We start from the raw sequence: 22,214 nt of genomic DNA on the forward strand, positions 1-22,214 counted from the left end.
TGAAACCAAACGTGCAGAGCAGAGCGTATGCCAGGAAAGCACCAGGTGAGTAAAAGGGGGTGTGCACGCACACTCTGGGAGCACACCAAGAAGCTGCTCATTGCCGTTGCCTCTGAGGAACAGAAGTGAAGGCGGGAGGAGCAAGAGGCGGTTGTCCATGTTTGCACTTTTACTGTGTACGTGTTTTATCGTGTGCATGTCATTAAATCTCTAGTCAGATAAAATCGAGGTGTGTGGTGATCATGAAGACAACACTGGCTGGAGCAATAACAGCCCTGAAGCCCTGAATGCCTGTCTGGGACCCAGGGGCTCTCCCGACCTCTCTCCGTCCTCCCCTGTGAAGGGGTCGCCGTCCCCACCATTCAACGGAAGGAACTGAGGCTCAACATTCGACAAGTTACCTGATTTAACGGAAACCCACGCAGCTAGCAAAGAGCAGAGCCTGGGTTTGAACCTGGTTTTGACAAACTCCAATCCTTTTTCTACACTTCACTGTGGCGGACTGCGGGCTGTTTTCGGAAACCCTCCTCTTCTTCCTCCCAGACACGGCACTCACTGCGGTGATGAAGACTCTCCCCTTCTCCCGACATCCGTCTGGCTCCTCTGAGCCCTCGCCCCAACCCGGCCTCAACCTCCGGGCTTTCGTGTCGGTCTCCATGTTGCCCGGTTTCAGCGAGAACCCTGCTAAAGTTGAGTGAGAATCGCCCACTCGCAATACCTGATGCCTCTCACTAGGTAATCAAACTCTTCCCCCAGGCCCCTGCCGTCCGCAGCATCCCCCTGGCCTGCCTCCAGCAGGAATCCTGCCGGATTTGTTCAGCCAGGACCCCCGTCACCCTGATGCTTCCTCTCAGGGATTTTCCGTCCACGGACCCCACCCCGCCCCCTCCGGGGCTCTCAAGCCCCACCTGTCCTGTGGTGTTGGCAGTGGAGCCCACTGCCCTGCCCAGGCCTCTTCGTCCTGCTACAACAGCTGCTGAATAAATCCTGTTCTCGCCGCTCCTGTCTAGCCCTGGCTTCCTCTGGCAGCAGGCAGCCATGACCGTGTGTCTGCGTCCCGCCCAGTGGAATGTGGGCAGAAGTGACATGCACCACGTGCAGGACTCACAGAGAAGCCTCATGCGTGCTCCTCCCCTCTCCTTCCTCTCCCCGCTGCCGCCAGGCTGTCAATGCAGAGACCCCAAGGGATAGCAGAGCCACAGAGGGAAAGACCAGAGTCCCTGGGCGACCCACCCCCAACCTGAGTAACTCCACCCAGGCAGCTCACCGGGGCAAGACATCGACTGCCATTACGTGGAGCCCTTACAGGTGGGGCTGCTTTGTCGCAACAGCTCAGCCTGGTCTAAGGAGCACACACAGTGGACTGAAAACACAGCCCAAGAAACGCGAAAGCCTTGGGGTTCGACAGCGTCAGGGAGACCCACAACGAGTCAGGCACCGGTGCAGGGCTGGGAATACAGCAGTGACTAGGAGAGCCCCTCCCTGCGCAGCGGGGACACTGCCCATGGTATTTGAGCGCCCTCTCTGCAGGCCAGGTCACACACGGTTCAAAGCAAAAGGGGCGGGGCAAGCTTTCATTTGTTTGCTATTGGTCAGCTGGGTGTCAGGACAGAAGGCAGGCGAGGCTGGGGATGGGGTGTGGGGGGAGGTCGCTCTCCCAGGTGAAGGCAGGTGCGAGCCCCCTTCTGCAGCTAAGGCCGGCGCTGGCTCACATTCTCCTTTCTTCCAGGTCACAAGCCTGCCCTGAGCACCTGCTCTAGACCAGGCACTGGGGAAGCACACGCCTGGAACCCCACCCCTGTCCCCGGACCGCTCAGGGTTCGAGGCCCACAAATACATCATTACCCCCCGAGGAAAGCGGTATCTCCCCAGGCGTGTGCCGAGTGCCCCACGGACTGGGAGGGAGCAGCGGCTGCCCCTGCAGGGAGGGCGAGGCTGCACGGCGGAGCCGGCACTGACTGGACAGTGAGGTGGGGCTCCGAGTTCAGTGGGCAGGGAGTCAGGGGAGCAGAAGCCACTCCAGGCCGAGAGGTGTGTGTGAGCAGAGGGTGGAGGCTCCCCGCTAACCCAGCTGTGGGACGGAGCGTAACTGGGGGAGGGCAGGGGAAGGGAAGCCCGGCAGGGGTGAGGCTAACCGGGCAGCAGGGGAGGTCCTCAGGCCCTTCAGCGCTGAGCTGGGACGGGAGCGAGGGCTGTGAACGTGAGCACGTCACCCACGGCCTGCCATCCAGCACAGGCGCATCGGCCCTTCAGCTCTTGCAAGTGAAGCTACCTTCCAAAGTCTCTTAAATGTGATGCTGAGAAGGAATCACAGCTAATTCTCCATCAACTTGCTCATTACTGTCATCAAGGAGGGCCAGACGAGTGCCTCCTCTGCAGAGAAGCCGAGGGGAGGGAAGGACATACACACAGGAAGGAAAGAGAGGACGTGCCAGCCCCCGCTTCCCTGCGTGTGCAGCCCGGGGCAGGCCCGGGGCAGGCAGTGAGCTCCCGCCTTCAGGGAGTGTTCGGTCTACACTGGCACAGACGCTGGCATAGACGCTGCCCTCCACGCCGCCCACCCTGGGCACACCGACGCATCGCTGCTGGTGAGAACAGGGCGCACAGGGCAGGCGGCGGGGTGCGGGGGAGGAGCAGGAACTGCGAGGGTGGCCCCGGGCTGAGATGCCAGCTCCACCCCTCTGGTCAGCGTCCTGGGCACGCAGCTTCCTCGCCTCCAGAACGCACAGCGCTGGCCCTGCGGGCAGGAAGTCAGAAAACCAACGCAGATGCTCCCAACCTGGGCCCCCCTCGGCTGGGACCCTGGAGGGAGGTTTGTTCCCTCCCCTTCCCCCTGGGAGGAGGGCCAGGCCCTGTGAGCCGCCTCTTTCTTCTTTTGTTTCCAAAGCACCTAAATCGGATTTAACTCTGAGTCTCGAAGTCTGTCCCTGATTACTTCCACGGGTCCATGGCGCATCATGGCCGAGGCCTTCCTTAAACAGCAGTGTGAAGCCCAGGCGAGAGAGCGCCAGTGGCTCACAAGTCTCTCCCCACGGTGAGGACGATGGCTTTCAAGCAGGTGTCCCCTGGGCCTCGCCTCTCTCTGCCCGGAAGGAGGCTCAGGGAAGGGGGCACCGTGGCCTGGAGGGACACATGCGATGACCCTCCGAGGCCGGAAGCCTGAGGCCCCTTTCTCATCGGAAAGACAGACAGGGGTCCCTGGGGAAGAGAGACCCCGGGAGCCAGTGGCCTCTCCAGCACTGCCCTTGACTGGGCCTTACCACACGGGCGAGGAGACTGCACTTGACTCGGCACCAGCAGGGACCTGGGTGTGAGCCCTGCAGACAGTCGCTCATCTGTCGGGCGGAGCTAAGGGGACACACACTACCTGCATCAGAGCGCTGCTGGCGGCTCATGTGCCCGACACTGGAAAGTAACCTGTCCCTGCCCCCGGGAAGGTTTTCCCTCCTCCCAGCTCACCACCCAACCCCTAAATATGCCTTCCACACCACAGCCGGGGGGGGGGGGGTCTTTCCAACACACAAACAAACATGAGTGTGTCTCACACACAAACACACGCCTGTTCAAAACCTCCCAATGGCTCCCAGACCTTTAGGCCTTGGCTCCCGCCTGCCTCTCCAGTCCAATCACTCATCACTCTCCGCTCCTCGAATTCCATCCATCCATCCATATTCCAGCCGGAATAACTCCGCGGTGCCCCCCCGCCACCCTGTTCCCCGCACTCTAGCTTGCCCCCACGTTGCCGTGCATGCTGTGTCCTGCCTGGACACTTGTCCCGCCCCCGCCCACCCCCGGAGCCTTGCTCAGCCCTCTCTTCCATGCAGACAGACAGATGGACGGACGCAGTTCAGAGGCTGCCCACGGTCCGAGGCCCTCGCTGAGCCCTGAGGGAGTTGGCTGCCCCCCTCCCTTTAACACTGCTCTTCTCTGGGGGGCGGGGCATGACAACCAGACAGCGCCCCCTGAATCGCGCTTGGGCCACTGCTGTGTTTGCCCCGCGCACAGGGGAGTCCGCCGCACAAAATGAGGGCTGGGAAGTGTTTGGGGGTGAGTAAAAAAAATCACGTCAGCCCATATCGATCAAAAGCTTATTATACAGTTATGCCAGGCACTGTGCTCCGGAGCGTGAGGATTCAATAACAATAATAATAAACAAGACAGATGCAGCCCTCACACGAGCTGAGTTTAAATCCGGTGGGAAAGGAAGAGAAGGAAGCCAGCCACGACTAGAAGGCTGATTCATGCGATGGCAGCGGAGGCTGAAGGCGGGAGGAGGTGTGGGCGACAGGAGAGGTGAGCGCAGTCTGTCTAAAAATAGCAACACCTCCCCCGTCTGGAGCTCAGCGTCTCACTTACCCAGGGAGCAGCAGGAACCTGGGAAGAAGGGTTGGTTGGAGGCCCCTGAGCAGCCAAACACGTCCAAAAAAGACTATGTTCCTTACTCCATTCCCACACGCACAGACCTTGGCCAAGCGTCCAGGTCAACTCTGTGGGCCCCCCACGGTCCCCATCGCATGGGATACAATCTCCGAGAGAGCTCTCCGCGGCTCGCCGAGGAACCACGGGCGACATCTGCTCCCACGGGGGCGGAGCCGGCCACCACCCAAAGTTATTTAGGTCCCACGTGAGTGTGCCATGATGTCCACGAACAGGCGTCTTTCATGCTTTGAACACATTTCATATTTTATAATTATATGTTTTACTCTACCAACAAATGGATTGCTCATAATCAATGTTAATAATATAGGATTTTGCATATTATCATAATGAGAGCAGTGGTTGACTGAAGCTGGGAACTCAGAAATACTCTGGCTTGGCGGACAAACACGGGATGACCCGGGGCAGTCTTCTATCTACAACGGGGACCTCCCGGCACGGGGCCCTCTCGGGCCTCGTCTCAACGACAATACACGGTGTTCCCTCCCCTTGGTCGACAGGGACGTTTCTCCAAAGGCTCTGTCGCCCCAGGAGCATCTAAAATGAGCCATGTTTCTAAATAAGATCCGCTTTCACCTCTGATGTGTGATTGGCGAGTGCTTTCAACTTTTTTTTTAAATAGCTGTTCTTTTCACTGTTTTTAAAAAAAAAAAAAAGATTTTATTTATTTATTTTTAGAGAGGGAAGGGAGGGAGAAAGAGAGAGAGAGAGAGAAACATCAATGTGTGGTTGCTGGGGGCTGTGGCCTGCAACCCAGGCATGTGCCCTGACTGGAAATCGAACCTGCAATGCTTTGGTTCACAGCCCGCGCTCAATTCACTGAGCTACGCTAGCCAGGGCTTGCTTTCAACCTTTTAAAAAACTCTCTCACTGGCACATCCGTGCGTTAGTTAAATGTGAAGTTTAAATGTGCGGTCCAATCACCTGGCATTTATTAAGCCAGAGCAGTTCTGAATTCCAAGTTCTACATTGGTGAGAATTTTGTTATACCATGTAAGTATTGTTTAGTAGCTAATATTCATTTATTGTTAATAATCCATTTGCTGTAACAATTGTTTGGGGTGTAAATAATATATTGATTAATTTAATATTTTCTCCTCGAGGAGTAGGGGCACCTTTTTCTCATTCACACAAAAGGACAGGACAGTAGGGACCAGTGGCGGCCCTGGTTCAAGGTCAGGGATGGTGTCTGTGTCTTTATCACCGGTGCCTTGCAGAGGGCTTGGGGCTCGGTGGACGTTCAACACATGTTCGTTAAATGAATAATGAAGACTTCAAATAATGAATAATCAAGGCCTCAGAACTTAAAATCATGCATGCATGCCTCAGTCACCATACTTTCTAGAACTACTACTGCACATTCTAATGGAACAGTATCGCGTAAACTCTTCAGACAACACCCTCGGAGACCAGCCGAAGCTTGTTCAGCGTCACCCAGGAAAGACCACCTGCCTCCCCCCTGTTCCCTAGACACAGCGCTCTTCCCGAGGGGAAAGCTTCGGGAGAAAGGAGTGTCCACAGTCACAACACGCCGTTAGCGGAGCACCATTGCAACCTGCCTAGAGAGTCATCGAGTTTAGCCGTCTCTGGGAAAACGGCAACACAATTCAGTATGATGATAAGGCTTTGTGGAGGTAGTTTCACACGGAGCCCAAAGTCCCTGAAGAAAGAGACAAGTGCACGGGCTAAAGAAAGCTACGTTATCACGGAAGGGAACCCGGACAAAACCTAAGGCTCACAGCCAGCGGGCTCTCTGTTTCTGGCTGGAACTCTGGTACACCGGAGACACGATGCGTTTGCCACCTGGGATCTCTGAGGTCGTTTCCCTTTAGAGAAAACGGTCACTTCGAAGGCAGTCCAGAAAGACAGCGCTAGAGCCGTTCCTGGTTACATAGTTCAATTTAATTAGCGTTTGCTGAAAGCCTTCTCTGTGCCAGGCACTGAGAGATGCAAAGATGAGCAAGACGAGCTCCCTGCTACTGAGCACCTCACGTCTAGGGAAAGAGACCCTCTCTCTTTTTTAAAAAATATATTTTATTGATTATGCTATCACAGTTGTCCCATTCCCCCTTCACTCCCCTCCACCCTGCACACCCTCTCCCACCCACATTCCCCTGTTTAGTTCATATCCATGTGTCATACTTAAGTTCTTCAGCTTCTACATTTCTCATAGTATTCTTACCCTCCCCCTGTCTATTTCCTACCTACCATCTATGCTGCTTATTCTCTGCACCTTTTCCCTCCTCTCTCCTCCTCCCACTCCCCTGTTGCTAACCCTCCGTGTGATCTCCATTTCTGTGGTTCTGTTCCTGTTCTAGCTGTTTGCTTAGTTTCTTTTGGTTTTGTTTTAGGTGTGGTTGTTAATAATTGTGAGTTTGCTGTCCTTTTACTATACATGTTTTTTATCTTCTTTTTCTTAGATAAGTCCCTTTAACATTTCATAAAATAAGGGCTTGGTGGTGATGAACTCCTTTAACTTGACCTTATCTGAGAAGCACTTTATCTGTCCTTCCATTCTAAATGAAAGCTTTGCTGGATAGAGCAATCTGGGATATAGGTCCTTGTCTTTCATGACTTGAAATCCTTCTTTCCAGCCCCTTCTTGCCTGTGAGGTCGAAAGAGACCCTCTCGATCGACGACCTTCCTCACCTGGGGCACCGTCCCATCCCACATGACACCACCTCTCCCGAGACCTACAGTAGCACCCTAAGGTGCCCCTGCCTCCACCCTGGAACCCCCCTCTGACCCATTCTCTGTTCCGCAGCCAGAGCATCTTTGTGAAAGTACATGTAAATTATCTTTCCCCTGCACGTAGGCCATGGTCCAGCCTCTGCATGTGGTCATGGGATTAGAAACTCCTGTATCCAGTCAGACCCCCTGCAAGGCCATGTTCTCAGTGGGTGAACTCAAAAACAAACAAACGGCAGCAAAAACCTCCTTTGTCTTGGCATCAGCTCAGGAAAGGAAACACAGAAGGGAAAGTGCACCCCCTCAGATGCCTGATCATGACCCTTTCTGACGCCAGTCTGCAGTCGGATTTCGACGGTGCCTACAGCCTAACAAGCCCCAGACCGAAGATGCCGTTGCAGGCATTCGACAGCGGACTAGCAGGGCCCTCTGAGGCATCTATCCGCTCAGAAGGAAAACCCCGCTGTACACACAAGCCTCAAAGGGCGATCTGAGATTACAGTTCCAAGCCACTCGAGCTCACTATCAAAAAAGAAAAGGCAAACATCTAAGTCAGAATTCTACCCCCCACCAGCCCACAGTGGACCCCAAATTGTGAGCAAGCAATAAACCTTTGCTGTTAAACCTCTGGCATGTTGTGGCTGCTTGTTACGATAGCCCAATGCAGTTATCCTGACACATACAGGGATCAGAAGAAACATCTGGAAAGTGACGTACCGAACCGTAAGCCTGGTGTTGCCTCTAAGGAGAATTTGAGGGGAAGAAAGGAGGGGAGTGCGGACAAGGGAGCAGGGATTTGGGGATTTTATTTTATATTCTTGGGAAATGTATTTTGACATGCACATATTGTTTAGAGAAACTGAACAAAGACTTTTGTAAATAATCTAAGGTGTCTAGAATGTTTTCCATCATTGCTTTTTAAAATCCCAGTAAACCACAGTTCCGACACCAAGAGAAATAAAGTCTCCCTAGCGGCATAAAGAGCAACTAGGAAAGCCGGCCTCCGTGAGAGCAGGGCAGGGGGACTGCACAAACTCCTGGAGCGGCGACACAACACCCAGGGGTGGTGGCACCACGGACAAGCTGCCCTACTCGTCCAGCTCCATCAAGGGTGAGAAGGCTTCACCCGGAAGGCACAGAAGCAGATGGGAGAGGAGAGGGCGCCGTCAGAAAGGTCTGAGAAGGACATGCAAGGCATTTATAAAGACAACTAGACAACGGTTCGAACACACCCCGGCAAACAAACGTTTACACAAATGGCAGTCGAGGCCGCTGTTAGGGCGAGGCGCCCCGTGGTGTGTGTGACGCAGGAGAAGAGATGCCCCTCCATCTGCAACGGAGAACCACGATCGATCACTGATCTCATGGTCTGGGGTCTCTGAAACCAAGAGCTTGCACTGTAAGAGACTCGGGCCAGGGGCTGATGCAAACCACTGCCGACAGAGGTCCTTCTCTCAAATGCCTCATCCGCGGCAGCTGGTGTCCATGGCGCCGCTGCGCACCACACACAGCCTGCGTCTCCAGGGAGGGCGGCTCGCAGCAACCGTGGCCTCTGCCCTCCGAGGCGTCTTTTCCCTAAGCGCTTCTCTAATGAGAGTGTCAAACTGCGAACGAATATGCGGGAGAGGAGGAGAGAGGATCACGTGATTGGAAGTGGACCGTGGATCCTGCAAATATTCACCGAGCCAGCAACCCTCCCTCTCTTTCCTGCCGTGACTTCAGCGGGGGCCCTGTGCACACGGTCTGCCCGGTCTAGAATAAATTCTCACCCAATTGCAAGTTTACCGAGCTAACATTTGATTTTTCCCTTCAAAACAAATTTTAAGAGTGTGGATACGGCTGGATCAGACCCTCGAGGAGTGGGTACGACTGAACGGGGAGTCGGCGGTTGGCAAGGGTCACCTGGGACTGACCGAGACTGGGATGGGGAGCCTGGGCCACACACGGCGAGAGCTGTGGTCCTATCCAGACAGATGAGAAGGCTTCTTAGCATGGCCATCAATGTGCTCTGTGATCTGGCTCCTTCTCCCCTCTGTCTGCTCCCCAACATGGGCTCTGAACTGCCCTCACCCCACACCCCGCATATAAAACCTAATCCGCATTCCCTGCCTGTGTTCCTACTCCGTATGCAATGCCCTCTTCCCACCCAGCTCCCGGGCCAGACTGTCAGTCTGTGGGCCTGTCTGTCCCTTGACGCGGGAGCTGCTGGACATCTACCACCCCCGAGCCAGTCCGTGGGCAGAGAGCCCGCAGGGAGCAGGGGAAGAGACAGAACTGACAGCTGGTTTCAGTAAAATACCTGTGCCAAATGCTGGCCCTGCCGCTTACCCAGCTGGGCGACCTTGGCTAAGTTAACCTCTGTGCACTTCAATGTCCTCCTCTGTAAAATGGACACGATCGGGCACTGGTTACGGTGCTGGGAGGTTGCATGCATGTGAGACACTCAGAAGAGTGAGTGTCCGATGCAGGGAGAGAGCTGTGGAAGGGTTCATTACAGCTGTTGTTGTCAAATGTACGGGAATAAGAAAGAAAAAAGAAAAGAAAAGAAAAGAAAAGAGAAGAGAAGAGAAGAGAAAGAAGAGAAGAGAAGAGAAGAGAAGAGAAAAGAAGGAAGGACGGGAAGGGAGGGACGGGAAGGGACCAGGAAGGAGCCGGCAGTGACCGTCCTTTCCTTTCCTTCCTTCCGTTCCTTTCCGTTCCTTTCCTTTCCGTCCCTTCCCCTTCCCTGCCCTTCCGTCCCTTCCCTTCCCTTCCCTTGCCTTTTCCCTTTCTTCCCTCCCCTTTCCCTCCCCCTTCTTTCCCTCCTTCCCTGCTAAGTTGGACAGTGTCGTGCAGCCCCCCTCGCTGCGCACTCAGAAAAGCAGGCACAGACTTTCACCCTGGTTGGCACTCACACCCTCATTTCTTGCCTGGGCCACCCACCCACCCCTGCCAAAGCCGGCCAACTGGGCACTCGCAAGGCCTGCAACAGGAGCACAGTGTGACGGGCAAGGGGCACTGGCTGAGTTCCTTGCACTGTGGGCCCCAGTGGATGTCCCTGCTCCCAGAGTGCCAGTGCTGAGCGCTGGAGACGGAGCTTTTCCAGCACCGCCCCGGCAACAGACAGACGGGGGAGGCTGCTGAGGCCTGGAGGGGTCGCAGGTTTGTGCTGTGCTGGGAGCCGTTCACCTACAGTTTACTTGTCACGAAGTGAACTTTGTAGCAGCACTAAGAATTCCATAACCTTTGTTTAACACTGGAGGGAACTCCAAAATTTGCCTCGTTTGGCACTTCTCAAACGCCACATTCTAGGGTGTCGGGATGAGATGTGGGCTCTGTTACAAGTATTTCGTCCAGTCCTTAGGTGAGCATTTACTGAGCGCTCCAGTGTGCTGGGGACACAAGTCAGATGCCACCCCTGCTCTTAGGACCTCACTGACCGACAGGAGAGAGCAGCATTAAGTAAATAATCACGCATCTAGTAGTAAAGCCTTCTTGTTGTGAATTATGGTATACAATATGCTAGAATGAGCATCTCTACTTACACAATACGCTTTCTGAGCGGGAGAGAAAGGCAAGCGCTGGGGTGGGAGGGGGGCGGTGACAGGCAGTGCCCTGGAAAGTGCCCACCCCCCTGGGCTCACCAGTGCAAGGGTCTCGTGTAGAACGACGTCACCATTATGGGGCTGCAGCAGCAGAGAGGCTGGGAGCCTCTGAGACGGCTCAACCCGCACCCATTTCACTGGGAGGCAAACCAAGGCCCCCAAAGTTGAACACACTTGCCGAGACAGCACAGCCAACAAATGGAGAAACTTAAAATTCTGCAGCGGCTCAAACAGCCTTCCAGCAAAGAGCAAACCACCACCGCACGGCACCCCGATCTGGTCCCCCCGCCGTTTTCCTTCCAGCCTCATCTCCCATCACTCTCGGTCACCTGCTCAATGGCCCAGCCACAGGGAACCCTGAATGCACCTCTGCTCTGCCGAACTACTCCTCAGCCAGGGGACCCTAAGTCCACAGCCCCTAAATAATGCCTACAGCTTTTCAGGACTCAGAACCTCCGCTCAGGGCTCTCTCCTCCAGGGAGCCCTCCCGAGCTGGCCCTCCTCCACCTCCCCATCACATACAGCTCTACATAAAGAGAGAGAGAAACACTCATCACGTGACGTACTCATTCATTTGACATCGGTTTATTGAGCACCTTCTCTGTGCTGAGCACCCGGAGGTACAGAAGCAAACAGAACAAAGCCCCTGCCCTCGTGGAGCTTACATTCTAATGCGGGAAACAGGCAATGAACAAACGGTACACAATGCAGTCTCGGGCAGACTTTCATGGTATAGGAAAAATAAGGGAGAGCACGGGCCAACAGAGGGACCCACAGGGAGGCCTGTCTGAGGGAGTGGCACTTGGTCAGGGATCAGAAGCGACGGAGTCAGACACACACCCACTGGGGGAGGGGCATTCCGGGAAGCAGCAGCCGAGGCCTGTAATCACTGCAGTGGTTTGTTCGCTTGTGTTTTACTTCCTTCCGAACTAGCAGGTCCTTCGGGGCAAGGGCACCTTACATCTTAATCATCTTTTTATCCTCGGGGGCCCAGCATCCACCCGTGAACCCTAAGGGAGTGAGTGGACGGACCTGGGCTGGCACGTACGCCTGCCAAATTTCCGGGTCCATCTGGCTCCACCTCTCGCGATCTTAGCCAGCTTTGCGTCTCTGTGTCCCAGAGCTGAGCTAAGCACAGGCCCTGCTCGGGCCAAGCAGCCTCGCCTGACTCTGTGGCCTGGATTCAGTCCCTGGGTCCTCTCTTCATTAGGACCATGGCGCTAAGGCGTTCTCTGATTTTATCTTGTTCTGGTTTTCCTATCACTGGCCTGGACCTGCCACCCAGGGTCCAGAATCCAGGGTCCTCCCTCACCGTTCTCCAGGGGTCCTAGGCTTGCAATTCTTGCCCTGAACCCCAAACCCCAAGGCTGAGGACCCTGACATCTGGAGTCAGACTTCCCAGTGTCTAACCCCTACCCACCCGGCGGAAGTCTGCCCTGCCTGAGTCTCGCCTTCCTGCTCGGTCATCAGCCCTCTGACCTCATCGATCCTCTCCGTGGCCATCTCTGCAAGTCCCAACTTCACAGAACTGTCCCTGACATCTACCACATGGAGGCCCGGGCCTAAGTACACCCGAGTCCTCACATCGCCTGTGGCACATCCCGACCCATCAGCAGACCGTCTGGGTCTGAGCCTCCAGACTCGACTACCCTGAGTCACAATCCTCACACACCTGAAACCAAGCTAACAGACTTAGATGCTGCAAATAAAGTCAAAAGGCTTAATATCCACTAAGCCAACTGCAACGACACGCCTGGATGTCATTGGGGCTTCATCCCAGTCCCCACCAGTCTGTGATGGGCTCAGGAACAAATAGCCCATTCCTTCATTCACCACAGGAAGTGGTTTCATCCACCACTTCCTGACACCTGCTACGTGCCAAATCCTGGAATAGAAATACAGTGCCTACGCTGTCGGTGATGCTGGTGGTGGTGACGGTGATGGTGTTGCAGGCAGAGAGAGAGGACAGTGCACTATTTATTGCACACCTGTGCCGTGCCACAGGAAGCAGCGAGTCTTCCGATACTTCCACACTGTGAGAGAGGTATCATTGGCCTCAGTTTACAGAGGAGGAAACGGGCTTAAGAGGCGAAGCAGCTTGCTCAAGGTCACAATGGCTAAGTGGCAGGTGAGACCCGAGGTCTGTCTGCCTCCAACCTACAAACTGTTACACTGCCCAAGAGTCGCACAGTAAGCGCTCAACAAATACAACTGAAATGAGGAAGTGGAAGAGAGAGGGTCCCAGGCCTCCGGGACTCACGAGCTATTGGATCAGACAGACGTACAAACAAATGTACCACAGTGTGGAGAGGCGGGTGCTGAGCGCCGGAGACCACAGCGCGGTGGGACCGCAGGAGGAAGGAGTGGCTACTTGGCCTGGAGGGGCTGAAAGCCTTGCGGAGGAAGTGACTTGGGGGCTAGGCTTTGAGGGATGAGCGGACTGCGGCTGGAGCTCAGCCCTCGCACCTGGCCAGGGCCGGCCAGCTCCTGCGAAGTCGTCCTGTCCACCCCCCTGCGCCCACGCGGTGGGGCCGGGCCTCACCTCCTTCCACTGGAGCTGACGAATGCTGATCTTCAGGGCGTCCAGGGAAGTCCTGGCCTTGGAGCTGTCCACGGTGACGGGCCGCAGAGAGTGGTACTCGCCCGACCGGCGGCTCGGGCTCCGCTTGCAACTTTGGCCCTTGCTCCTGGGCTTCCCCTGCGGCCAGAGACCCGGTGCGAGCGCCAGCTTCGGCCTGGACACGGGCGCGCGGGGGCGGCCGCGGGAGGACGCGGGCGTCCCCCTCCTCGGTCGCGCGGGGCTGCGCCGGGACCGGGTCCTTGGCCGACTCCTCCCTCGCCTTGCGCTCCGGCTCCCCGGACGCCCCAGCGTCCACGCGGACCTGCTCCGCCGCCGCCGCTGCCTGCGGTTCAGCCGCGGCCACCGCCTCCGCCTCCCACCCTACCGCCAACTCCCTCTTGGAGCCGCCCGGCTGCATGGCGCTCAGGGCCGGTGCCAGGGCCACTGCCACCGCCGCCGCCGCCGGCCCTCCGTCCCAGTCCGCGACCAAACTGCCACCGCTACCACCGCTGCCACGCGCTCCCTGCCGGAGCCCGTTGCCATGATCGCTCAGGCTCGGGTTGACAAGGGCCCTCGTCGCCTTAGGACGGGGCCCGGGTAGGGACAATCAACGTCCAATCCCCAGCGACCTCATAGGCAGCGGTTCCCACGTGACCAGGCCTGTCACAGAGGTGGCGGTGGCCATCTTGGAAGAGGGCAAAATGCCCCCTTGGCCAGCGAGCCTGCCCACAGGGGGTGCAGAACTTGCAGAGGTTGGAGGTGAAGTGGGGGATAGAAAAGGAAAAGTGTTGGGCACTGGTGGGGCTCCTGAGCCTGGGGACTGGGGAGCAGAGACAAACTCGACAAGAGGTCCCTTCCCCACCTCTTACCCACTCGCTGGGATAGCTGCCAGTCTGAAGGAGGAGGCACAACCTCACCCATCCTAAGGAACTCCACCATCTAGAAGCACCTCAGCCTGATGGTGGACGGGTCGCATCCAGGCCCTCAGGGAGCAGCTACCCATTTGCAGGGACACCTGTTGCTCCTGAAGGGAGACACCTTCCCCCAGTTCCGCAGGTTCCTTTCAGGGTGATGTCATGACCTGCGACCTTTCTTATGATGTCAGTTTGGGTGGTGAAATAAACAACATGAAAGTTACCATTTTAACGACTTTTAGGTGTACAGTGCAATGGTGTCGAGTGCACTCACGATGCTGTGCGACCACCGCCATCTCCAGCATCCCTTTCCAGAACTTCTTATCTTCTCGAGTTGACACTCTCCAGGGGTGTCCAACCCTTTGGTGTCACTGGGCCACACAGGAAGAAGAGTTGTCTTGGGCCACACATCACATACATTGCGACGCGTAATCACAAAAACATCTCATATTGTTTTAAGTGAATTTACGATTTTGTGTCAGGCAGCATTCACAGCCTTCCTGAGCCGCATGCAGCCCACGGGCCACCAGTGGGACACCCCTACAGCCATTCAACACTACCTCCTCATTCTCCCTCCCCCAGCTCTTGGCAGCCACTGCTCTGCTTTCTGTGTCTGTGAGTTTGACCCCTCTAAGTATCTCGCATGAGTGGAATGAGACGGTATTTGTCCTTCTGTGACTAGCTTATTTCACCCAGCACAATGCCTGTGCAGCTGACCCATGCGGTAGCATGCCTCAGAACCTCTCTGACCCTTTTAAGGTTCGGTAATGTCCATTGCATCTATCTACCACATCGTCTCCTCCCATCCATCAGAGGACATTTGGGTGGTTCTCACCTACTGGCTATTGTGAAGAAAGCGTCTGTGAATACAGGCACACAAATACCTTCCCAGGTCCCTGCTTTCAATTTTTTGAGTTGTCACGTGTTTTTAAGCTGATCCAAGGGGAGGGCTCTTCCTTGCACTGGAAGGAAGCACATCTGGGTTTTTAGGGAATGCGCTGGAGGAGGAATTACAGACGAAAGACAGTGACGGTAACTACCTGCAGGTGAGCTGGGCCGCACTCTGCACTGCGGGGTGAAAGGAACACTAAAGGCATCAAGCGAGGTGGCCCCTCTCCCTCACGCATCTCCCCAGGTTGCTCATTTGTTTGGGCCTAGGGTTTCACTGTGTAAATACGCTGCCTTCAATACACACGCCCTAAACCCAAGTAGTCCAAACCTTTCTAGCAGCAGAGGGAGCTCTTATCTCTTGCTCTGGAGCCAAGGCTTTATTTCAGTGTTTTAGTCAACTGACCACCCACCCGCACCTGGGTTACCTAGGGTGCTTGTTAAGAATGCAGCTTCGGAACCCCAGGAGCTCCGGAGACTTTAAGGAAGAACCTCTGGGTGGAGGGTGGGGAAGTCTGCATGCTAAATTAGGTCCTCCGCTGATTTTAAGGCAGCCAGAGTCAAAAACCATTGCTCCCCATAGTCTGTTCCAAGGCCTCTGGAGATCCTTGGAGCTGTCCATGGTACCAACGGGAAGCACTCACAGCCCCCCAGTCACTCTGCAACGGCCTGCTCCCCAAATCCTGTCTCTCCTCCAAACATCTCCTCCAGGTGGTCTTAGCCACCTGCACTCAGTCTTCCATGACTGAAAGTCTCAAAGCCCTACCTCATGCTCTTCCTCGCCTTCTGAAACCAGTCCTTTCCCAAGTCTTACAGGTTTTTACACGGAAAAGTCTCCTATTCTTTCCTCTCTTATCCATTCTTATAGTCATGGTCCCAACTGAGACCTTTATCCTGAGCAATTGTCCCAACCCCTCATGGGTCTCCCTGACCCCAGTCTTGACCACAGCCCTGTTCATTCTCCCGCCACTGTAGCCAGACCTGCCGCTCTCCGGCTTAGAAGCTCTCCCCCAGTTTCCCACCATCTACAGATAAAGTCCAAGCACGTTAATTTTCCTGAAAGATGCTTCCTGATTGCTTTTCTTCTGAAGTCACTTTTTCTCTCCCTGTCCCCTTCCTTTTAACACTAGGTCTGGACTTCCTCTTCCTTCGTGTCCTCTGCCTAGGAACCTCCCGTGTTGGACCCCACTCAGATGTCTCCTTCTTGGACGAGCTCCTCCTTCAGTGTGCACCGACTGAAATAGCTACTCCTTCTACCCTTCGACTGACACGCATCATAACCCCCACATGGCCTGTCCTCTGCAAATCCTCGTGGCCTCCTCCATTTTTCCGGAAACCAGTATGTCTGGTTTGACTAATCTCCATATCCTCACTTCCAGGGCTTAGGGCAAAGATGCCCTCACAATAGTATGTGTGAATGCAAAACTTGGTAGGTCGTTTTCCACTGCATTTGTCAAATCCTCCACTTCATTTCAGCCCTCACATCTAAACAATTCTGCCTCAGGGCCTTTGCATGTGTCCTTTCCCCTGCCTGATGGATACATAACACATTTATAGAGATACCTCTGGTCTATCAATTGGAAATGAGACTTTGCCCAGTGAAATAATGATACAAGAGAGCAAGACAGGAGGAATCATAAGGCAGTATACAATTAAGTGCCAATGAAAGCAGAGAGTTAAAAATTATTTAGGAGTTCAAGGGATAATAAAGATTTACTGTGAACCAGAAAGCTAAATAAAACTTCCTGTAAGAGAATATCATGTAAACTGACCCTTCAAGATGGGGTGAGAATCAGGTAGCCAGGAGGTAGGCGAGGTGGTCATTCCAGGGGCTGCTGGCAGGGCTGCCATTGATAGTCAAGCAGGTGAACCGCAGGGCCTCATGGGGCGAACATCCAACTTGCGCTCTGCCCACCAAGCCTCACCCATCGAGGTTTTCTTCCCGCCAGAAGCGGGCACCTCTGCTGATGGCTCAAAGGCTCCCAGCGCGGGTGGGGCTTCTGTATAGAGAGGGATTGGGGGGGAGGTTCAGTGCAGGTAGATTTAGGGAGGTAATTGTAAGCCTCTCCAGGGATGGCAGGGAGCAGACAGGACTGGTTGAGACACAAGGTCACACAGAGGAAGAACGAACAAGAAACAAGGCCCGTTTGAGTGCCATGGTGAGCTCCGACTTCTTGGGAAGCTCTGAAATGTGTTAGTGAACATTCAGCCCTGTGTGGGATTCCCCAAGGAGAAGCTTCCGTGATGGCTGCTGAGGAGCAAGAGCGGGTCAGAGTCAGGGGCTAGGACTACTTCCAAAAAACATACAAACATTTCAAAAGTAGGTCTCACCAGGAGGTCTCCCCTTTTCTTCACAGCCTCACCACTGCTGAGAGTTAGGGTTTTCTGTGTTTGTTCACTTAGAACGGTCTGTCTCGCTGGCCAGAGTCCAAGTGCCGGGAGTAAGGAGTGTACTCTTCTTGGCGACCCATATCCCAACACCTGGTTCAGTGCCTGGCAGAGAGTAGGCATGCAATCACTACTGAATGAATGAATGAATGAATGAAAACTCAAGCTGCTCAAATATCAACAATGAGGAAATAGTTAAGCAACGTATGGCCACTGTCAATGGCCGCTCCAGGCCACCCAGGAAATGCTGACAATGTAACACTAAGCAAACTGGTGCGAGCATTATAATGACAACGTTTACAACCCGTTCTGTGTGAACGAGGCCTGGAAGAGACAGAGACCGATGAAGGCAGCTGTGGTGCAGGGGACGTGAGAGCTTGGTGGGCTCTTCCTCTCAGTTTTGGCAAACTGTATCAACTTTGAGGCTCTGCATATCCTTGAACCCAGAAACTCATCCCATTTCCATATCCTTGAACCCAGAAACTCATCCCATTTCTAGAGACTTCTGCTACCAATCAGAAAGGTAGATGGAGCTTTCCGTGGTAACTTATTATCAGTGAGAAAATGCTCTGTCCCAGGGCCTGTCCGAAGCGCTTTGCATGCATTGTGTCAGCGTCTTCCCAGCAGCCCTGGGCTGCGTCCCCTTAGTAACATCTTACACAGGGTGACAGAAATGGCGACTTGGAAAAGGCACTGGCCCAGGTCACCCAGCGAGTCACAGCCAAGGCAGGATTCAAACTCAAGGGGGCCTGACACAAATGCCTGGCCCCAACACCCACACTAAACCCCACACTGGGACTTTGTTCACGAAAATATGCAACATGTCTTTGAATATAACTGAGTCCATGTCCATGTATATGTATTTATACATAACATATACGCACACTACCCCTCAAGTGTGTGAAAACTGCATGCAGAGAAGACACTGGATTCAAATGTGTCAATGTATTAATAGTCAGTCTGAGTGATGGAATTAAGGGGACTTTTTTTCCTCTTTATTTTTTTTCCTACATTTTTCAAAATTTCTACAATGAGTATGCCTTGTTTACATAACTCGGAAAATGTGATTTTTAAATTAAAAATAGTCCTTGATTTCTGCCTTAACACTGTTACAGCAAGCCCATATCCAGGAAAAGAAGAAGAAGCAGTTCAGAGGAGAGGAGTGTGGGCAGCTTTAACTCCTGCTGTTTTTTTCTGCCAAATTAGTACCAGAGGTTGCCACCAGGTGGCGCCCGAGGTCCAGTTTTTAAAGCGGCTGAAGAAGCATGAGGCGTGGAGAAGTTCCCATAGCAACAAGCATCTGAGTAAAACAGAAAAGCTCTCGCCTGGCTTTATTTGCAAACACACACTTCTGCACCTCAGGCTTCGCCAGTGCTGCTTGTTCTGCCTGGCGCATCCTCCCCCACACCCCACTGACCCCTGTCTGCTCAATGAGCTGTTCATCCTAAAGGCTCAGATCCAAAATCTCCTCTTCTGAGACAAGGGTGACAGAGCACCTGGGAGCACCAGGGTTTCCAGAAGGGGAGTCATCAATCTTAATGAATGAGCAAAAGGCTTCATGTGCACTTCTGGGTTAACTCTTTCTCCAGTAGGTTGTTGTTTCTGAGTGACAGTAATAGCACTGTTCACTGAGCACACCACTGGATGAAGCCCCGTCGTGTACTGCAGCCCTGCAGTCCTCCCAGCAGCCCTCCGGGGAGGGGAGCATTGTCTGCCCCACAGGACAGCTCGGCACAGAGGTCGAGCGTGGGCTCTGAGGTTCAAGTCTCAGCCCTCCCACTTCCTGGCTAAGTATCCTTAGATGGATTACTAGGCCCTTCTGTGACGTTTTCCTTAACTATAGAAAGGTTAAAATGCTTTGAGGATTAAATGAGCCACCCCACAGAAAGCATTTAGAGCACAAAGAGCCAGAATATGCCACCCCTCAATAAATATCGTATCAGCCATTATTACTCCTGCGTGCAGAGGAGGCTGAGGCTTGGAGAGTGGCGTCGTTTGCCTGGAATCACAGAGCTGGTGGCCGAGGAGGGTTTTAACCAAGCTGTGTCGAACTCCCACTCCCAAACTCTTCACTGCCGCCTTGTTTTCATTAGGTTACCTGCTCCTTGCTCTGAAGTTTCAGGGGAAATGACAAGGGACTTGCTCTCCCCTGCATCCCTCTGACTTTACGATTCTCTGGGAAGTGGCGATCATCCCCTCCCCTTTGCTCTGCCTTGAGAGAATAGCCACAAATGAGCAAGTCGCACCACTGTGTTCCAATAAAACTTTATTTGCAAAACCAGGCAGGAAAGACACTCAATGTTATTAGCCTTCAGGGAAATGTGGATCAAACCTGCAATGAGATACCGCTTCCCACCCACTAGGATGGCTATCATAAAAAGGTTAGTAAGGGTGTGGAGAAATGGGAACCTCGTACATTGCTCACTGAAATGTAAAATGGTGTGGTTGCTTTGAAAACAGTCGGCTTAAGCCCAGAGTTCGCATATGGTCCAGCAATTACTCCCAGGTATAGACCCAAGGGAAATGCAGACACGTGTCCACACAGAAACATGTACTCAGGTGTGCATCGCAGCTCTATTCATTACAGCCCCCAAACGGCAACAACCCAAAAATTTCAGCAACTGACAGATGGATAAATAAACTGTGGTATATCCAAGCGATGGAATACTATTAGTCATGGTTTGCTGACCCCTGCTGTAGAGTAGTCAGATTTCTTGGATCAGAAACTGTGTTCTTTGTGACCCCAGGAAAATTTTATAATTTCTCTATCCTCTGCTTTCCTCATCTGAGAAGTGGAGTGATAATAATAGTGCCTGTCTCAGAGTGTCATTGTAAACAGCTAAGTAAGTTGAAATACGTAAAGCACATAAGTGATACTGATGATTATTATACTTAATAATAGTCACTTACTCATTTTACAGATGAGGCAACTGAGGCTGAGGGGGAAAAAAGCCTCTTATCCAAAGGCGCCCAGGGAGTAAGTGACAGAGCTGGAGCTCAAAGCTCAGTCTGTCCAGCGCTGAGTCCATGGCCCTTCTGTCCCACCATTCTATCATGTCCTGGTAGGTCCTAACTCACTGGGAGGCCCTGGCCCGGCCCTGCACACTCTGGGCTTCCATTTGCCATCAGCCCAGCGAGGAGGCAGGTGAGGATGCTCTGCTAGAGCTTGAGAGAGCTGACAGTGTGACAGTTTACGAATTGGTGAAGAGCACGCTGGGAGATGCTGGGTCTTGGGGTCCAGGCTCCGTGCGGGCATGCTCGTGCCATGAGCTTGAAGCCTAGAGGAGGGATTTCCCACCTTGCTGGACTCTCATGCCAGCCCCCAGGGGGAGAGGAGGTGACGAGGTATAGGCTTGTGAAGCTTGGGCTGGCAGTAACAGCACTGACAACACGGCACCACCCTGTGCCCCCAAGTGCACTGCAGAGGCCGGGAGTCAGCACCGGGCTTCAGATTACTTTTCCTAAAAGATCAGGGGATGTGAAAAGCCGCCGCGCTCTTCTGGCAGCAGGCTTCTCTCCCGGAGAACTGTCAGTGTTGAAAAACATTTTCTAAAGCAATCGTGTATGTAATCAAGACAGATGCCTCACCCCGGTCAAGAAGTGGGGGCTGTTGGGCTGTATCAGTGGAACTGTACTAGGACAAAACAACAACTCTACTGAGATTTCGATTGTAACGCAACTTTGGAAAGCAACAAAGAGAGTGTGGCAGGAAGAGGAGGAGAGAGAAAGAAAAGGAAGGGAGGGAGGAAAAAAGGAAAGAAAGGAAAGGAAAGGAAAGGAAAGGAAAGGAAAGAAAGGAAAGGAAAGGAAAGGAAAGGAAGAAAAAAAGGGAAAGGGAAAGGAAAGAAAGGAAAGAAAGGAAAGGAAGGAAAGTAAGAAAGGAAAGAAGAAAGGAAGGGGAGGAGGGTTGGAGGGAGGTGGGGTGGGATAGGGTGGGAGGGACAGCAGGGGAGGGGTGGAGTGGGATGGGGAGGGGAGGTAGGTGTCTAATGTTCCCAGTGGCCCGATCTGAGAAGAAACCCCTTTCCAGGTTGGTGTAGGGGTGAATTAGGGATGTGTTTTCTTTCTGCTTTGGGTCACCTGACTCCTTCATTTCCTCTCCCCTTCACAGCCAGTCGTCCACCAAGGCCTGTACTGGCTTCTGCTGAAATTTACCAAATGGATTTTGAAAGAGGTTGAAGAACATCTTGCCATTTCCCAGAAAGGCCAAGACGAGGCCCAGACAGGGGGTTCCGGCCCCGCTGAGGCCCTGCCTGTTGAGCTCGAAGGCTGCATCAGCCAGGACTGGCTGTGTTGTGTTGCCACGACAAACGCCCCTCAAATCTTAGCGACTCGACAAAGAAGTCACACTCACACTGTGTGTCCAGGGCAGGGGCTCTGCACAGAGCAGCCACTCAAGGTCACTGACCGACAGGAGCTCCTTCCCAACACATGCCTCTGTGACCACAGCGGACGGGGGGAAGGACCAGGGCGAAGCACATGCCGGCGTTAAAGCTGCGCTCCCGGTGGCGTGTGACGGCCGAGCTCCTGTGGCATCGTGGCATCGACCAGAGCGAGCGTGACTTCCGAGTGGGAGGGGCGAGCAGTCCTACCGCGTGAGGAGGAGGACAGCCCGGAGAGTGAGGGGACTCCCCCACGCCAGCCACAGTGCCCCTGGGACAGGGGCCAGGACCACCACGGCCCAGCCTGGGGGCCAAACCGCAACCCGCAGCAGTGTCGACCCCGGGGAGCTTCCTGGCTTCCGGCGGCTTCTAG

General features: G+C 54.0%; 1 protein-coding gene across 1 annotated transcript in view; it reads right to left on the bottom strand.

Moving 5' to 3' along the window:
- The window catches only part of TTLL11 (tubulin tyrosine ligase like 11), a 190,109-nt gene extending 176,244 nt beyond the window's left edge, over positions 1 to 13,865 (bottom strand). The window contains 2 exon segments of the mRNA XM_036022170.1: positions 13,252 to 13,459; positions 13,461 to 13,865. Of these exon segments, the coding sequence (XP_035878063.1) occupies positions 13,252 to 13,459; positions 13,461 to 13,687 (435 nt within the window). The 5' untranslated portion in view covers positions 13,688 to 13,865.
- Between the last annotated feature and the right edge of the window lie 8,349 nt (positions 13,866 to 22,214).

The sequence above is a fragment of the Phyllostomus discolor genome, chromosome 3 (assembly GCF_004126475.2).
Source record: "Phyllostomus discolor isolate MPI-MPIP mPhyDis1 chromosome 3, mPhyDis1.pri.v3, whole genome shotgun sequence".
In the NCBI taxonomy this organism is placed as follows: Eukaryota; Metazoa; Chordata; class Mammalia; order Chiroptera; family Phyllostomidae; genus Phyllostomus; species Phyllostomus discolor.